Source organism: Notolabrus celidotus, chromosome 11 (genome assembly GCF_009762535.1).
Source record: "Notolabrus celidotus isolate fNotCel1 chromosome 11, fNotCel1.pri, whole genome shotgun sequence".
In the NCBI taxonomy this organism is placed as follows: domain Eukaryota; kingdom Metazoa; phylum Chordata; class Actinopteri; order Labriformes; family Labridae; genus Notolabrus; species Notolabrus celidotus.
This window is the reverse complement of record NC_048282.1, coordinates 24,236,727-24,256,207: the sequence shown is the minus strand read 5'-3', so window position 1 is coordinate 24,256,207 and position 19,481 is coordinate 24,236,727. Positions and strand designations below refer to the sequence as shown.

At 41.2% G+C, this 19,481-nt stretch overlaps 1 protein-coding gene and 1 long non-coding RNA gene across 3 annotated transcripts in view; one reads left to right on the top strand and one right to left on the bottom strand.

The window, feature by feature from the left end:
* LOC117820962 (poly(rC)-binding protein 4-like) overlaps positions 1–19,481 on the top strand; it is a 48,701-nt gene that overhangs the window by 27,767 nt on the left and 1,453 nt on the right. Inside the window, exons 6-13 of the mRNA XM_034694923.1 lie at positions 211–342; positions 2,307–2,435; positions 3,666–3,740; positions 8,989–9,060; positions 11,193–11,234; positions 11,323–11,398; positions 11,905–11,954; positions 15,716–15,885. Coding sequence (XP_034550814.1) covers positions 211–342; positions 2,307–2,435; positions 3,666–3,740; positions 8,989–9,060; positions 11,193–11,234; positions 11,323–11,398; positions 11,905–11,954; positions 15,716–15,885 — 746 coding nt within the window. The remainder of the gene's footprint in view (positions 1–210; positions 343–2,306; positions 2,436–3,665; positions 3,741–8,988; positions 9,061–11,192; positions 11,235–11,322; positions 11,399–11,904; positions 11,955–15,715; positions 15,886–19,481) is intronic.
* On the bottom strand, positions 5,968–18,788 carry LOC117820963. Of its 2 annotated transcripts, none has more exons than XR_004632885.1 (3): positions 18,608–18,788; positions 15,695–15,932; positions 5,968–6,397 (listed from the first exon to the last, which is right to left on the bottom strand). It is a non-coding gene; the product is annotated as an uncharacterized LOC117820963 (long non-coding RNA). The 2 variants fall into 2 exon arrangements; XR_004632884.1 differs by having other exon boundaries at positions 18,675–18,788.

The following is a 19,481-nucleotide window of genomic DNA, read 5'->3' as shown; positions in this document are numbered from 1 at the left end:
TAAATGTGAATCCTTAATATCTGAATAAAATGAGCTGGATTGAATTCAACGCCTGCATGGTCCAATTGTTGTAGTTAATCCCTCCAGTGGCTTTTCTCTCTCTCCATATCCACCTTCACCTCGGCTGCCTGATCCGTTCCACTGGGAATCCCTTTCCTCTTTCCCTTCTACCTCACACCACTCCTCTTCTTTGCTTGTATCTCCCTCCAGGACCTGACTACACTGGTGGCCAACGGCACCATCAGCTCCAAGCCACCAGTCACCCTGCGGCTGGTCATCCCTGCCAGCCAGTGTGGCTCCCTCATCGGAAAGGGAGGGGCAAAGATAAAGGAGATCAGAGAGGTGAGCAGCCAGAACGCAAATCTACTCCATCCTCCTCTGCCAGCAAGGTCCAACGTGAAATATGAAGAGAACAAAGCTGCTGCTGCAGATGAAGAAAAAAAATCTGCAGCTGTAAGGGAGAGATATATCATTTACCAGAATCCTGCTCTTTCTGCCCTGCTGCGCTTTTGCCCTATTAGAGTATAGGTCCTACTGCTTTCACTCGTAAATTTGAGGCATGCGTTTGATTCAAAACCACTGCAGTTCAAGAATATCAGATTATAAAGTTAAGGTGGTGAGGTATTTATCTACTGCAAAAATGGTATTTAATTATGAATTGCCTTGTCAATTACTGACAAACAGAGATCAAAGGGCACAAGAGACAAACTTAATTAAAATTCCAAGTCAAAAATGTCCAACAACTGGAATTCCAACATAAAATCTCTGGGGAGCCACAGGAAAAATACAAGGAATCACTAGGAATGCCGGAGATAGGACTTAAAGTCACACAGGAGAAAAGATCCAATGAACTGACCCAGAAGGATGAAAACACACAAATTAAATATCAGCAAAGTAATCAAACACAGGTGGGACCAACGAGACACTGGTAAACTAATCAGGGCAAGGCACATAGTCGAGTGAAAACGCATAAAGAAAGGATACAGGGGAAAACAGGAAACACTAGGAATACACATAGGGAGTACAACAAAAAACAAGGGTATCAACTAAAAACACAACAAATTATATCTTGCAACTCTAGGAATCCTAAACAAGATAGGAAACACAAGGCAAAAAATACTACATAAAACTGGCAAGGAGTACAAAACAAAGAAAACTGAACAAAGCAACTCATGACAATGAACATCGTTTTTTTAGAGTTGATTGTGAGTCATATTCAACCTTTCCTCATGTTGGTAAGATATTAACTCAAAAGGAGAGACTTCAATAACTTGATTGTGCTAAATTAAGGTTTGATTATAATCTCTTTCACTGTTGTTTTTAAGCCAAGTAAGTGAGTGCGTCATGAAACATATTTATATTGGTCTTTATTTTTAAACTAGAATATGTCAGGAAGAGAGCAAAAGTAGTGTGAATAACAAACTCTGATTTCTCAGAGTTTGGGGTCCCAATCGCCAAAGTCATAAGTTACTAGGAGGCTGGTCATTTGGGGATCAAGAATCTCCTCTAAAACTTAAATCTGAATCTATCCTTTTGTTTTGAACATTTTGCAAGGTGGACCAAAGAGGTAGTATTTGCACTCAGGAAGATATCAAACTAAAATTGAATATAGAAATCAAAGGCAGGAAATCGACGAGACAATACAGTCTGAATAGATCACTTAACACAGCACACTGTATGACTCAGCAGTGTCAGTTTTAAAAAGGGAAAATCTCCTGACTACACTGAGGCTCAGTTGAAACATCAGGATTAAACTGATCAGAAAGACAGCCATCGACATCTGACTCTGTAACTTTAGCTCTGTACCTATCCAGAAATAGTCGCTCTCATTTTCTGTGGTAAGACAGATTTCCTCGTCCTGTTCATAACCCAAATTTGTTTCAGTTACAGATTTGTTTGTTTGGTTGCCACAGGACACAAGCTCTTATATAGAAGTGTTTTGTTGTGTGTGTGGTTCAACAATGGCCTACAGGAACACTGCGGTCTGATATAGACATCAGCTTAATGGCTAAATCATAAAAGGCTCTACATCATGCCTGCAGACATGCTTTAGAAGGAATGAATCAGCTAGAATTGAGAGAATTAGATCTGCTGACCGTGGGTGACTTTTCATTTCTGTCAAATGTAACAGGATTTGACGTAAAAACAAAGCATGCTTGGTTTCTGTCAGTATTTGTGGGAAAGTAAGGTCAGTAAATCGAGCAAGAAGGGAGTCCCAGAAAGCAGCCATCGCCATAAAACCAAAGCTGGTCTCATTTGTAGAATCAAATTTAATCACTTTTTTTTAAAACCCCTATCATTTGCAGAGCACTGGAGCTCAGATACAGGTGGCAGGGGATTTGCTGCCCAACTCCACTGAGCGAGGGGTGACGATATCTGGGAATCAGGACTCTGTAATCCAGTGTGTCAAGCTCATCTGCACGGTAATCCTGGAGGTAGGAAGTGTCCCATTCCGCTTTTCATTCACCTAGCTGACATTTTGTCAGAGCTCTGCTGCTGCTGCGGCTACGTGACAGAAATAATTGCTGTTAACGTGCATGTTTCGTTTCACAAGTTATTGTCTATTCCACTGCAGCAGAAGTTAATGCATTTTTAGTAGGCCGTCTTAGTCTTCTGTGTTATGTAATGCTACCTCTAAAAGAAGTCGACTGGATATAGAGTGCTGCAGAGCGGGCTGTCAGTGTCCCTATCTCCATCTCACACAGGAAACATAAGAAAGAACACACTTCCTTTATTGCTTGAACCTCCTCTGCTTTAATCTGCCGGGTTAAGACATCCGACAGAGCCAAAAGGTGCAGCTCAGGTCAGAGCTCGGTGTTGTTGGAGAGGACACTAAGCTGCTAACAGAAAACAAACCACCCCGCAGCGAAATCTGTCCACCTTTGGACAACAGCTCTCTTGAGAAAATCGAGGAGGAGATGAGAGAAAAACAACCCCAAGCACAGTTTCTCCCTGTGTGTTCATGGAAGTGCACAAGTCCTTTTTGTTTTAGCACCGCAGCTGGACCTGACTGACTAATTGCTAGTTTGATCCAGTTTTCCAGGGCTTTCTTCAAAGGCTTCCAAGTTTCATTAGGATTCTGTACCAGCGGCCGCTTGCTTTTGGCTCCAAGATTTAAATTATGCAAAGTTATACAAAGAATTTGCTGTGACTGCTGCAGCAGAAAAGATGCTCTACATTTTAAATCCCGAAACAGTATCACCAGCATTGCCGCCACTCGATAGATATACAGTGTCGTGTACACTGTATAATCTCCTTTTTTTATTGCTGTTTGAAGAATTTTATCTTTACATTTCTACTCGTCAGTGGATGCTTGATTTATACAGAGGGTGAACCGCAGCAGAGCCAACAGCTCTAATGCAAACTGAAACTCAGAGCTGTTATCCACAAAGAGCTCTCACTCCAACACTTCAATTATTCAAAGAATGGGTCATATTATCAAAGAAAACAAGGAAGGGAATAATGTCTGCGCCATTAGCTTTTTTATCGTGTCAGTGTCATTGTATCTTAATGTGCCAGAGAGTTCAACAACACTTGGACTCAGTGCCTCATTCTTGTGCAGCTGGACACCTTCCAAAGCATGTGTCGGGTGTATTCATGTCTTTGAGTATGTTGTGTAAAGTGTGACACAACCCCTGACCCCTTGTCTTGTTTCTACTCCATAGTCCCCTCCAAAGGGTGCCACCATCCCGTATCGACCGAGCCCTTCACCAGCTACAGTCCTGATTGCAGGGAACCAGGTGAGTGAGACTTTAACACTGTAGTCAGATAGCAAATGTATATAACATCATGTCAGAACCTGGTGTCTGTCCTCTGATGATGTTATAGCCTGTGGGAGCAACAGCAATCTGGTCAGGGCTTCGGGTTAAAGCCAGCAGTTAACAATGAAATGATTCTAGTTAGGAATTCCTTTTCCACACTTTGTTAAGCTTACTATCCGACTAGCAACTGTAGAAACAAGAAGGGAGCTGGTGTTGAGAAGCTATATATCAGAGGGGATTTTAGGCTGCACTTGCACAGGCTTTTTCCTGCTTTCCACCAAAGCCCTCTGACATGCTACCGGACGAGACTATTCAGAAGATAAATTGAAGCCAGAACATTTCTGATATTAAAATTGGGTCCTGTGCCTCCAGATTCTACATTTTTTATTAGATTCTTCTGAATAAAGGTTAATGGTACATCAGCAGAGTCAGGTTCTCAAACTGTGGGGTGAATACCTCCCCTGTGCAGTTATCAGGGATTTACAGTGGGGTAAGGGCGAGGATGGCACAAGTATGGAGTGCTTCCAAGGTAGTAAGGTTGTAGCAAATGATGTTTGCAGTGACTATTTATACAACACAACTGATAAATGAGATGGGGGATTTTGAATGGAGGAATAAAACAGATATGATATTGGCGAGAAAAACTAAATGTGTGGGTGTTACTTAGTACTGATAATGTGTGAGAATTGTGTCTTTTGTTGCAGTTTGGAGAAAGTGTGGCCACTAAGAGAGCGACTTGGTGACAAATGCATGCATATATAGCTTAACAGATGCTGTTCTCAGCCTGTTTGCTTCTAATTTGTCTGATACTAATTCTGTGTTTCAGTGGAGATGATAGCTTTTCAATGTAGTAACTCCAGAGGGCAGGGGTAGTGATCTGAGGGGATCCCTGGGAAATGTAGTGGCTCCAACAGTTTTTAGTAATTATAGAATAAAAATATTCATAAGTAAAATATATTTAATAAGGTATGTCCAAAATGTACCTGAAATTAAAATAATAATATAATATTCTTATATATTAAAGCTAGGGTTGGTATTCATGGAAAACTCCCCTCAGAGCCCCTCCAAAATGACGCCCCCGCTCACATGCACGAGCGCCGCTGATTCGCGACCATATGATCGTGACTGATTCAAAACCGGTCCTCAGCACATCATTCCTGTTTTGCTCTACGTCAACTCGTGTCTCACTCAGTGGTAAGAAAACACCAAAACATTATCATAGTGAAAGTTAAAAACACAAACCAACATGAAATGTACACGTAGGAGACGGGCAGAACGGCAGGACGGGATTTGATTGATTTCATAATTTGGCTCCTGATGGCAGGGATTGGTTGGTGTTTTCCCAGGTTACTCCAGCTGTAGATAGCGGCTTTTTTTCACTCTTTTTTAAGAACACATTATGTATTGATTGCAATACAATATATATTTTTCTTTGGAGGCATTTCGAAAACATTTGCTCTAACTGCTTACTGAAGATATGTGCACATGTCATCTGAGCGTAAGAAAAACAGCATGTGCAAGTGTATGAGCTATTTTGAAAGCCATTATAGATATGAATGTAGATAAAAAATATTAAATAATCTGTGTCAGTTGAGGAAAAATATATAGTTGCCACTTGAAAAGATGTATCCTTGAGAGCCAGCACTATTTCCAGTCCCACTCCATTTAGTATAACAGTGGTTTGCTGGAGTAGCAGCACTAGCACCTTACCGAACAGTACAGGCTGAGATGTAGCGTCTGGGCTGGCTAAACAAACACCAAACAAACCCTCAGATGCCCTTACAGAGACGCTGAGTGCAGCACTTTCTGTATGTGTACTCACGGCCTACGTGTTACGCTCTCCCCTTCTTGGGAAAAGCTCTGAAACAAGCTAAACAAACTAGCTAATCACAATTACGTCACTCTCTCTCTCTCTGCCACATGAACACGTACTTACCTAGGACTAATGACTGGTGGCAGATGACATGGAGTCATATCTTTATTAATAACTTGAAAGTTTTGGGGCTTTGGAGAAATCATGCAGGGCTTAAGCCCAAATAGCTCCACCCCTGCTCTGCAGATGGTTCACACAGTATATCCTTCTGCATGGGAAAGATGAGGACACAGGGGTAGTGAGTTTACTGCGTATTTTCATATTTTAATGCATCAGAGACAGAGGATGTGTACCTAGCAACATCACAGATTTTTTTGAAAATGAGATGGCTTAGAAGGGGTTAGAGGGCATTACATAACAAAATCAGGAGTTGGTATCCATGGTAGCAGCTCTGCAAGCTTGTGAGATTGATGAGAATGTCATTTCTTGTTTGACATTCAAAAACTTTAATCCTCTGACAAGGTCAGACAGCAGATCTCACTAAGCGGTTATTTTCTGTCTTTGCTGTAGTTCTGCAGTGATTAAACAAACCTGAATTCACTCACACTTTGACCTGTGGGTGGTATTGAAAGAAAAGGTGATGGACAAGCAAAGGTGTCGCAATCCATCTTGTGGGAAACATGAATATCTTGATCAGATCTAGCAGTCCTATCAATAGAGAATGAAAAACAATTACACACCTGCCACATCCAGAGAGAAAAACAATTCATTGCTGTCCATTGACTTTGTATTCTGTGATGGTTCTTCTCTTTCCTTTTGTCTCCTGGCAAACAAAACACAGAAAATACAGTGGTGTAAAACCTGCAATGTGGCTGGATGCACTTCCAGCAGGGTTAAGAACCCAGAACGAAGTTTTTTTAAGCTGCCAGACAAGAAAATTGAACCTTAAAAAGTGAAAACAGGCAATAAGACGAGATACATCAGCAGCAAGAAAAGGGAAAGCTCTGGGATCGGGACACCTGGTATGCCGATGTGCACAGAAAGCCTTTTGGTGCTCTTCTCATGCCAAGCTTTTATTAGATCTTTTATAACATCAGGGATGTAACTTTCAGAGAGCGGAGGGTATGGGCCTTGATTATTATTTTATGAGTCACAGTTCCTTCTTTGGCCAGGCAAAATCTAGCAGTTGAGGCTTATAATACGCTATGCAGGGCTTGGTTTGGATCTTGATGTGATGGAATGACCATCTTCAATGACCAGTTCTTCCACATGACACCTACAATGTTGTCAAAAGTTAAGTTACATAGACCATAAAGGTGAAAGTAGAAAATTGATCACTTCTGAGAAGAACTTACATTTAAATATGTTGATATTTTAGGGAGACCTCACAGTCGCAGTAATTGTGGCTTGCTGACTTCTGGTAGTTCACTGGACTGGTCTAAAACCAGGCCTCCTCCAGAAGGTTAAATGAAACCATGTTGAATAAAAAAGTATTGGTTTTGTTTTACATCAATCAACTTTATTGAATGTTGCAATAAACTCAGACGATTGTGATAATGATGAAATTGGGGTTAATGGCTCTGCCTGGACATACAGCAGGATCAATTTTTAAATGAAGGCAAACAGGAGACTAAGATATACTGACAATATTCTCTCTACTGTCCCTCCTATGTTAGAAATATGGTGCTAAAATGACCCTTTGATATGCTAAAAGATTATTGTTTTTAGCTAGCTAACATTTGTTAGCCTTTATGCACTTGGTTGCTGTTGTTTTTTCCCACTGGTGGGTGTGTTTTCAGAGAACAAAGGGTTGTGGACATAGACTGTATAAAATATGGACGTAGTATCTGTGACGACACCCATCTGTTTCTGAGCGCTGTTTTGAGGCCAATCGACGGACGCAGCCATATTGGAAATGCGGAACTCAACCAGGCAGAGTGTGACGTAAAGGGGCGGAGTTTGAGCCTCCGAGCCAACAGCTATGTGTTCCCGACCGGGAGTCAAGTCAGTCATGTCCTTATTTGGGCAAAAACTCGTAATCTTAATATCTTCTGAACCGTTGCGTTAGAAAAAATATCACCCCCCGTACAGTGTGTGCCGATAGAGAAATTAGCCACTGTAGCCAAGCCGTTTTTTGAACCAGGCTGTAAACCTGTTTATTAATGCTGGAAAGATTGTCTTCTTTGAATTGGTGTGTGTGGTTTCCAGTGTTTCTGCTGCCAGCCTCAAGCGGGTTCTTGATGAATTGCAGTTTATAACACTTCCGCATTGGCTTCATCGTTTGAGACCGGAGGTTGCCACTTGGTTGTGGACTGTATCTATATTTATTGAAACATATTACTCAAAACTAGTCAACATTAGCTGGCTGAAATGTACTCTCGTCAACCTGATGATGCCGCTTAAAAAGGAGAAAAATAGAAAACTTTTGCCTGTTCATGACACAAGAAATATAAAATTGGGAATCATTGTGATCGTTAGTGTTCAACCTTTAGGCACCATGATGGTGTTAACAATATCTCATGGAAAAATTACGGTCACACTGTCTTTATTTAATCCGTACCAGTGGGGCTTCAAATTCGAGGAACCAGCATTAAAGGCTAACATGCTAACGTTCCTAACCAACAGAAAACTAAAAATCTGCACCAGTGAGCTTTTTCACCATCGATCAAATATTTGTTCTTGGCTCACTGTGGACACACGACTCGCGTAGGTGCTCCTCGGTGGGGGATGGGTGGTTTTTCGAGTGTGTGTGAGAGTGGGGTTGAGTGGTGCAGATGCCGCTGTTTGAGAAGGGACAGATATCCGCCCTCCCATGGAGCAAGTCACAAGATTAGCGAGTGAGCCTGGAGGTCTGCCTGCCGTCTCCTGCAGCTACAGCAGCAGCCAGATATTCTGCATAGCTGTCAGCAGTTCTGACGCTGTTTGTGCTGCCTCAGACTCCGCTCAATTTACAGAATGGCTTTGTGTTTTTGATATTCCCCCATAATAAGCTATCAAATTAAACCCGGGGCGAGGCAGTGGTCACTGGAAGAAGGCTTTAATGAAGGGTGCATAGTGATAAGGGATGTTTGTATAATTTGTCAGAGAGGGAAATGAAGTGGAATGGGAAAGGGTCTGAGGATGAGTCATGGCCTATAAGCCTGTTAGGTGTGTTAAGTGTCAGAAATGCAGCCTCCAGAGACCATATTGGGACAAATTGATCTGCACTGAAAGCCTAAAATATGGAATTGGACGTTTTTACTCATTATTTTGACGTCTAATTTACCACGGAGGGTTTCAGCTAGTAAGCACATATTAACTATCTCTAATCATCACTCTGGTTGCAAAAATAGAAACTGTAAGAAGATATAAATATGAAGATTAATCAGTAATGAGCTACATATTTTCTCCTTGTGCTTCTCTTTTGTGTTGAAGATGTTTGAGGCGTCAGAATTTGCACCCCACCCTCTCTACTCAGTCACACAGGGTGGCCTGGACCTCCAGCAGGTAAATGAACATGTTTCTCCAAACAAGCAAATGTCTGTATTTCTCAAACAGTTGTCTTTAACTTCATTGTGGAGTGCAGGAGGGAGTTAAATGTCTGTGTGGATCCGGGTGGCAAGTGAGAGCTTGGGCTTGTGTGGCATGTCCAAATTTACACAGCCCATCATCTGGCACGAGGTATTAAAAACAACAGCTGAGCGTAAGCTGTAGCTATTGTTCTCCCCCCTGTCATAAGAGCTATAACCCCCTCCTGAAACTCGATGCCATCACACAGCTCCACCGCAGCTCTGCCGGCTCTTTTTTAAGTCCTGCCCAGCTCTGCACCAGAAACATTTGGGCTTTACAAATATTCCTCCCATGACAGCAATAGCAGACGCTGTCATAATATCAGAATGGCAACATAAGCCTCTGACAAATCAGGCCACGGATTTGAAAAAGAAAAAAAAATGTAATTGTGGTTAATGACTTTTAGAAAGTTTACAATTTTGATCACTCATGCTGCAAATGAGAGGATTATTGCTTCTGATTTCATCTGTTTTTGTTCTTTCCTAATAAAACAAAGCTGTGCTGATGCACCATAATGGCCAGGATCTCCACTCCAGTTTACGACCGTAGTAGCCAGACTGCTGGCGTCAGGCGGAATTGAATTAGTGCAGATAGAGAGACAGATAGAGAGACAGATGGAGAGGCAGACAGAGTGATTGATCGATTTACACAGATGCATAGATACATGGATACATAGAAGTGTTCAGTGGGTGTGGATGGGCTTAGTGAGAGGAAAGGGGTTAACATATGTGAGTCTGCATTATTCAGTATAAGGGGTGGGGATGGGTGATGCTGCAGGTTGAGCTACAGAGGATGAAAGAAACAAGAATGAGCAAGAGAGATTACTGCTAAGGAGTGAGGCATATAGATGAGCTCTGCTCAGGTCAAATATTAAAGCTTGTTTGTATAAATAAAGTTGGACATTTATTTTGCATTTTGAGGAAGATAAAATATTTTCAGATATATATTCAGGGCTGAATTTGACATCACTTGCAGCTAACAAGCAGGATCGCATAAATGATCTGTTACAGCACCAAACAGAAACAATTTTATTTAATGAAGGCTTTTAACAAATCCTTTAAAGGGGCAGCACACCTAAATAATTCACCTCTTGTTGTATTTTGCATGTCATATGAACAATTTAAGCTTTTTTACCCTGACGGCTTCTTGGTGTTTACGCCTTAATACAGTGAAGGAGATCTGCGATTTTGGAGCAACTTTAAACTTGATAGCATGTTTGAGTGCAAGACGGTTGAATGCATTGGATTTTGTGTACACTGCATTTTGGGATTGATGGTGAAATTATTATTTGACACATCATTTTATCTTCCTAAAATACAAAGTTAGTCAGTTTGGATTGCTGTGTTTTTTCTGAGTAATAAGCAAAGAGGTCATTCTTATAAACAAATGAGAACTTATTGATCCAAAACATTTGCAAGTCGATTTTAAGGACAACAAACTACACACTTTTTAGTCTATTTAAACTGTTTTGCAAAAAGAATTATCTGAAATCAATGAATGGTTGCATTTATTATCTGCAGTGATGTCTGAGTCTAAACAATGGAAAGTAAGGCTGGTTTAATAGAACACAACACCCACACAAAGAGAAACAGAACTGACCTTTTTAACAGGACAGTCCACCAAAACTTCACAGAATCTACTTAACGGTCCAGATAAAAGGTCTGTGGATTATCCTGAGTAACGGGTACACGCTGTCTAGAAAGAAATGTTCCTGTTTAATATTTTATATTTCATCTTTTATGCTGGGAGAACAAACTTCCATTAACCTACATTGCATCAGGGGTGGAGGCAGAACGTCTGACGAAATTTCAAAACCTGGACAAAACTGCTAAAACTCTTGGTCCTCTCTGCATTGATAGACATGTAGTCTTTGAAATACAGTCAGTTTGTTTGAACACCTCTCCTGTGTATAAATTCTGTGCTGAACTGTAAAAACTCATTTTTCTTATTGTGAAAAATAGGCCTGTATTGACAGTGAAGCACTTCCATTAAGAGGCTGCAGATTTATTGCCTGTGTGTGATGTTTTATTGCTGTAATTTACCTAATGCAGGATGCTCTACTCTTCCAGGCCTACACTTTGCAAAACCAATACGGCATTCCACACTCAGAGGTAGGGCCATTTGTGGAAATATTCTAATTAAAAGCAACATGAGTAGTTTACGGTTTTAGTGCATTACGCTGTGCTTTCTGTTCTCCAGCTGGCCAAGCTACATCAGCTGTCTATGCAGCAAGGCCTGAGTCCCATTGCCCAGCCTGCTTCCACTATGATACCTGGTATGTATGTCTGTAATAATAAGTCGGAATCACTTCTGGATTTTGTCCCACCAGTCAAACAAATGGTTGAATAAAGCAAACTGTCTTGGCTTTCGTCTTTGCACTGCTCTTTCATCTGTAACTTGCCTCAGATTTTCAACCTGCATTAGACATGAGAAGAAAGAATCGCATACATTAGGCGCACTGATTATGAGCTTGTGTCAGTGAGGAGGGAGGAGAAGAGGCTTTATAGCTCTCATAGAAACTATTATGTGAGATGATACGTTTGGCAGAGTCAGAGAACTGGGTGAGAGAAAAGAATGAGTGCTGCGTTATATATCAGTCCATTAAAATGGAAATTAACTGCTTTACTATATCTAGCACTTCTCCGCTCAAAGGTTTCTTTATTCCCGGCATGTGAATAGTGTATATTTGTGTGGATTCACTGACTAGAGGGGTTGAATGAATAATAAAAATGTCTGATATGTCAATTTGATTCTGAGGATGCTTGTATTTTCTCTCATCAGGGATGGACTCCAACTCTCAGACATCTCAGGAGCTGCTTATTCCCAATGATGTAAGGAGAACAGCTTACTTTTAGACTTTTTATTTTTTGTGTTGTTTTCCGCTTTCACATCTGACAAACAAGGAGGAAAAAAAAACAGGAAATCATCGCTCATCTCACATGTACACAGCACAGGAGCAGGAAATTTTTAGATGCAGTAGCTGCATCTGCAGAGACTTCAAAAGGGACGGGAGACATGTTGGCAACTTCCTAATTATCCCCATTATTCTAACCTCAGACTAACCCAAGGTTAAAGGGGTTCTGAGCTGATATGGATCCTTTGGCATTATTGTGTGTGCTGCAGTTGCAGTGTCTTAGAGTGACTCCCATGAGTGCTCAGTAAATCCTCTCATGTTCCCTGACCTACTTAGAGGCTGTCTGCTGTCAAAAACAGCCAATAAGAAAACAGACAAAGATCCTTTCCCCTCTTCACTTAGCCTCCGCCAGGGTTTGATGAGATGTCTCTCCAAATTGAAAGTGGAAATCACAAACTCATAGGTTCACTTTAAAAGATAGTCTGAGTGTATTTCTCTTCAGATGGTCACTCTTCTAGGGAGCTTGTCTGGTTTAGGACAAAAAACATCTGGTTGTTAATCGCTGTCATTTGCTTCTTATCGAATTTCAATTCTGGTAAAAATGAGGGAGAAGAAAAGCCTTCCTCTGAAGTGAAATTTATAATTAGGCCATTTATAATTTATGAATTAATTTGCAAACGTTATATCCATAACTGTAATCACCCATAGGAAGAAAATATGATCTGATAATTTAGCAAATCGGATTAAAAATGTCAAAACAAACAATTTATCTCTTGATATTTTCTTACTCCATCAAGATAAAAAATTCTTATTTTAAGACAAACATTTCATAAAAGCTCCTGTGAGGAATTTTTGGCAGGTTATGAAACAGACTGAAACGAATACTGATTTCTCTTTATAACCTAAAAAAGAAGAAAAATACCACCAATAAGAGGAGTGAATATTTCTAGACAGTTATTTTTAATATCAGAAACCACTGGCGAGGGTAGGTGTCAGACTACTGATTAACTTCAAACTGATAATACAGCCTTTCTTCACAAATTTAGAGTAGTGTTTAGAAACACTATTTCACACCATAGACTGTATAAAATATGGACGTAGTATCCATGACATCATCCATCTGTTCTTGAATGCTGTTTAGAAGCCAATTGACGGACGCAGCCATATTGGAAATGCGGAACTCAACCAGGCAGAGTGTGACGTAAAGGGGCGGAGTTTGAGCCTCCGAGCCAACAGCTATGTGTTCCCGACCGGGAGTCAAGTCAGTCATGTCCTTATTTGGGCAAAAACTCGTAATCTTAATATCTTCTGAACCGTTGCGTTAGAAAAAATATCACCCCCCGTACAGTGTGTGCCGATAGAGAAAAGCCTCAAGCGGATTCTTGATGAATTGCAGTCTATAACACTTCCGCATGGGCTTCATAGTTTGAGACCGGAGGTTGCCGCTTGTTTCACACGTACAGGACAAAACCAGCAAAGACTGCTTTGTCCACAGGGGGCGCCAAAATCAACAAAGACTTAAAGTTCCTCACAGGAGCTTCAAACGTTTTAATGTTTGTAGTTTTTAGCACAAGTAACTCAAAGAGCAGTAAAAAGTGATGGACTGGATTTTTCAAAACTTTGGATTGGTTTAGTTTAAAGTATTACAATGAAGCTCTGATAAGTGTTGTAGTTATTAAATGTCTTTCCTAGGTTTCTTTTATAAGGGAAAAAAACATCAAACACTATCACCCAGCTTTCATATGTTAGTACAGACAAAACAGCCACCGCCTGACAAAGATAGCTTTGTGATCGTTGTTTTAAAATAGGCAAAAGAGATTGATGAGTTCTCTCCGTACTGTATAGTCTATAGGCACAACCCTTCAGCAACATTTTTAAAATGCCTGTAGGTTTTTTTTTTCCTCCATGTAAACCCCCGCGTGGCGAGTGGCACAATGCATCAGAGGACCAAGGGAGTCCAGTTCTATACGTGACAGGGACAGCTGTAAGCTCCAGCCATTGTTCCAGAAGAGAGGACTTACAGCCATGACTGAGCCTCCTCAGCGCTCCATCCCCCCTCAAGCCGACCGTGCTCCGACCACACAATCCCGCTCTGTGTATCCCTCACACACTCTGAACACAGAAGACCACTTTCACAAACACACACACACACACACACACACACACACACACACACACACACACACAGATGGATTTAAAACGGCTTACACCCCGTCAGCATTATATTCCATACTTCTTCTGCACAAGGAAGATTTAGCCAGAAGAAAAATGGCTGCACCCTGAACATCCCATTCCTCTTCCCGTTGTCCTTTCAAATGACTGGCTCAGCAGGAACTCAACAAAATATAGGCCACTTATATGAAAAGCAGAAGCAGCTTTAATGATTGTACACTCAGGAAAAATAATCACCACAGCCAGCATACCTGAGGTGCCTCCTGTGTGATTTATTTAGCTCCGGCTGCATTTTAAAGTGTTTTTTTTAAGATTGTTCATATAGGAATGCTGTTGTCTGAGGTCATGCGCACCAAAGTGGGTGAGCTGTTGACAGCTGGCGTCTATTGACAGCTGCTTTAAAAGCCCAACGTCCAGAGGAGATTCTTGGTCTCAGAGGGGAGGTGTCGGTCTGGGGGGCGGGGGGGACGTTATCTGTGATTCCAGGTCTGTAGTGGCCATTGTCTCTGGAGTTGCTCTTTAGGTTTGGTTGCTCTCTGGATCCGCCCCCCCCCCCTTCCTTCCGTGAATAAACTGCTGAGCCAATAATAGCCGAGTGGACCAACCAGGTCGCTGTGTGACAAATCAGACATTGTGGAACAGGCTGCTTACTTCTCAGGAAAGGAATGTGAAACCCAGGGACAAGTGCAGCATGAACCCTGTGTGTGTCTGTGCACGACATGTATTTCTACCTATGTGTTAGCCGCTGCTCAGCTGCCACACATACACACACATGTACAACAAGTACTTCATCACTGTCTGCCCTACTCACATGCATATCTGGCAGCATAACCCTGTCACCGAGCCTGACACCCTGCACTTGAGCTGATATGCACTCCTCAGGCTCCGGCTCTGTTAAATATCTATCAGTGTTAATAGGTGGGGATCCAGGTTGGCTAATGAAAGCACAACAAAAGTGATAATGTATTTTGAAATACAATAAAAAGCCATGTCATTGTCTAATCCACTCCCAGCTGAGAGAGAAGTCGACGGGACTGTACATTATATATTGGTGTTATTTTCCCATTATGTTTTCCATTAGTGCGGAGATGCATCTCGCCGGGCGTGTGTTTGGGAAGTGATTTGTTTGGGAAGTCATCACCACTCTGAGGAATCAATAACCTTTTAGCCACTCAGATTAATGAGAGGCAAATGTGCCTTCTCTGGTCTCTTTTACCGGTGCACGTGCAGAAGCAATTAAGGGAGACTCAGGGGTGGGGGTTTAAGAGGGGGGTAAGTGGTTTTGACATGCATGATGGATGAGCAGTCCAATGAAGACAATGTAATTTCAATTTTTGAAGTGGTTTGCAGTAAGTCGGCTCTATAGGGCTACACACTTTAGTTTTTGTTCTTGTGTTTGTGCTTGGCCTCTTTAATTCAGTTGGATTATTTTTATCTAAAGCTTTGTTCAGTGATTTAATGACCCTTTTCTTGTAAAGCATGTCCATTCCTCCTCAGTGTATCAAAATAATGATTCATCTTTCTAACTGACCTGATCCAGCTCACCTTTTTTTTTTCCTCCTGCAGCTGATCGGCTCGATCATCGGCCGGCAGGGCACTAAGATCAACGAGATCAGGCAGGTGTCCGGAGCTCAGATAAAGATCGGCAGCCAGCTGGACGGGACAAGTGACCGTCATGTCACCATCACAGGAACACCAGTCAGCATCAATCTGGCCCAGTACCTCATTACCTCCTGGTAAGACCCGGTGTACAGACATCTAATGAATCAGTGCAAGTGCAGGCCTGAGAGGGAGAGAGGCATCGGTTTAAAAGGGTCAGAGGTCATTCGATAGAGTGATAAGTGATAATGAGGAATGTCCTGTGCTGCTGGTAATTGGCCCCGAGGGAGTGAGTGAGAGATTGGTTGTGCTGCTCGACGTGGTGGCAGTGTTTTTGTTGGAATTCAGTGCAGCGTTGGCATTTTGTCTTAATCAACTGTTCGGTACATAAATATTGTAAGATAAAAAATCTTATGGTATTCAAAAAACAGAACAAATCTCTGCACATGAAACTAGTTTATTCAAATAAAGTAAGTTGAAGGATTAACAGAGTAAAAAGAGAAATAAATGGGACAAAGTATAAATAAGAAACAACATAAACACAAAAATGGAGCAGCTGCTTTCGCAATAAAATAAAGTAGTAATATTTACCCCCCCCCATTTTGTTTTCTTTACATTAATTAAATATAAGACCCATATTCATAGAACCACCCTTTGCTGTTTATCATGTTAAGCACCCTGTAGCAGGGAAGATTGCTGCAACGAACAGTGCAATCACCCTCCAATGATTATTTCACTGGGTGCCAAAAACAGAGCAAGAGAAACAAAAGAGTATTAAGTCTTGTATTGTGTCGAGGTTGGCTTTACTTCCTCAGTTTTTGTCCTTGCAGTACTCCACATGGGAAAAATTTAAACAATGTATGATTTTTTTTTTCGTATTTATTGACAAATATTTATTTTGTTGGCCAAACAATAGTTCACAGACAAACTCCACTCCAAATACTGGACATTACTTGGATGAAGTAGATCCCTGAAAAGTTACAGTAACTCTATTATGCTTTCTTTGAACAAATTATTATGAATCTCAAATAAAAAACATCTGAATTCAAACTTTATTCCCCATGTTTATGCTGGCTCTCCTCACAAAACATGCTTTCTGAGCTAAGTTCAAGAAATCATGAGATGCATAGGTCTACCTATCCATTTGAGATCTGCTCAGTCACTTGACATTTTTAAGTCGCTGCTAAAGACTCATCTTTTCTTGATGGTCTTCGATTTAGGTCGACCCTGTCTCTGTTCTATACTTACTATATTGTCTAACAGGCCTTATGTTACAATGTTACAATGTCATTTAGCAGACTTTTATCCAAAGCGACGTACATATGAGAACAAGAGCAACTCAAGCAAAGATCTAGACAAGAGGAAACAAGATCAGTAAGAGTAACAAAGTGCTTAAAGTCCATTTGGATGCAGGTACTGCCAAGCAGTGCAAAGGCAATGCACCAAAGTAAATGAGGATTTTTTTTATTTTGTTTTATTGATTTAAATTTTTTTAAGTAAAATAAGGACCATCTACAATGAAGCAACCAAACAATTTAAGAACTTCCATTATCATCATCAACAATTAACTTTTCATCACCATAATAATGACCAAAGAATCATAGAATCAATAATAATCACTCCAGAGCTGAAAACAGATTCCCAGAGCAGAGCAGGACAGTGCGAGTCAGCTGTAGCTGGAAGACACGATCTGCCGCTTGGGACAACAATGTAGAATAGTCTAGCCAAGTGCATAGTGATATATTATCTTTAAGGTTTTATCTTGGCTCTTCATTATTTTATCTGGTATTTTATTCAGTAAAGGTGTATTATTGCGTATATGGGTGCTGTCTTATTTGTATTTATTCCATTGCTGTCTCCTTGGTTGTACAGCTCTTTTGTCATCGTGACTTGTTTTAAATGTGCTTTATAGATCAATTTGACCTAACCTGAGTTTACAAATGTCCTCCAGGATAACATTTTGAACTGATAGCATTTACTATCCAAAAGTTAGCAGGTCATCTTGAGGGTGAAATCAAAATGTTCTTCAAATAAAGCAGTTTTTAGGGATTTATCCAACGCTATAACCCAGGAACAAAAGGAGAGATTGTGGCCTCTTCCTCTGCTGCTCCATCACAAGCTCACTGGTTTTCTGATGTAGAGCTTCAGGTGATGTCTTTGCACCACGTGATGAAGCTCTCTATCAGTCCTCTGTGCTTCTCTGTAAAAATAGCTGCTAAGTGAAGACAGCGTGTTTCTAGCTGGGAAAAAAAAACTGACGGCTGAAACTATTCCTGGCAGCCAACATCTTTCAAACAGAAATACAGTCACATTTTAGTGCAGGGTACAGCACAGTTACAGCAGCTAGGCTGGTCATAAAGACTTTGGAAAACAAAGGAACACTGGGGAGGCTGTGGTTCAGTCACATACCGAAGGGTCCTTGAGCAAGACACTGAACCCCAAATTGCTCCCACAGCAGTGTGTGAATGTGTATGAAAGAGATTAGCTAATACTGATAGTCCCTACTTTATAGCAGCCTCTGCCATCAGTTAGTGAACGGGTGTGAATGGGTGAATGTGACGAGTAGTGTGTAAAAGCGATTTGAGAGGTCAGAAAGACTAGAAAAGTGCTATCTAAGTACAAGTAAGTTTACCATTTACTGTCCATAGTATCTGAATCTGTAGAGCTTGAAGCAGTGTTAAAAAGAAAAAGGGACAGGGTGCTGTTAGCCAAGCGGTGTGGGCGCCCCATGTACAGAGGCTTTGATCGTCGTAGAAAAGTACTGTACAAAAGTGATGCCACAATACTCAAATCATTGGGAGGTGGCATCTTTGCATAATTCTGCACAGTATGGATCGGCTTTCAAAGCAGGGTACAGACCTGCGCCTTCTGCTAACCGAAACACATCCCTCGGGTGGGTACAGACCACTTGACAGCGGACACTAACTTTTATGGAGAATACATTGAGTCTCCCCAGGTCTGCCCAGACAGTCTGGAAGCCGTCATTGGAGATGCTGTGGTTGGGAATATCTAGATGCAGCCACGTTTCCGTAAAGCACAACATGCTACTTTCCCGAAACTCTGTCTGACTCCTGGCTAGTCCTGTTAGCCCATCCATCTTATTAGCCAGAGATCTCAAGGTGCCAATGATGAGAGAGGAGAGACACGGCTTCTGTCTCCATAAACCTCCGTCTTCTTATACCAGCTCTCCTCCCTTGTAGCTCTATGCGTCCCAAATCTCCAGATCTCTGCAGGAACATCTAGCAGCCCGAGACGACGAGCCGGCCGGCTTCAGCTCAACCAGCTGAGCATGGGAAAAAAGAAAACAAAGCAGGGTTGCTGGGCAACAGTAATGCGATTTAGATATAGTGACTAATGCACACCAAAAGCAACAACTTGTGTGTAGTTAGAACAATAAAAGGTAAAGAGTGAAATGTTGTTAAAGCATAAGAAGGACTATAAAACATGAGTAGAAAAACAACAAAAAGTGTGGCTATAATTTATTTTAAATTATAAAATCAAATAACTGATTAAAACTACAGTTCTCAGAAAATTACACGCTCTAGCTTAGATTAGCACAAGAGCTTAATAAAATGACATGAACCATGTTTGAGAAAAAATAATGTCATGTATTTTGATTTTGAAGCTCAACCCATGTTCCATCTGTTAACATGGAGTAGGGGGAGTTAATGACCTCTGCTGCAGCCAGCCAGTAGAGAGAGCTCTAAATCTTTTGGCTTCACTTTTGTGGAGC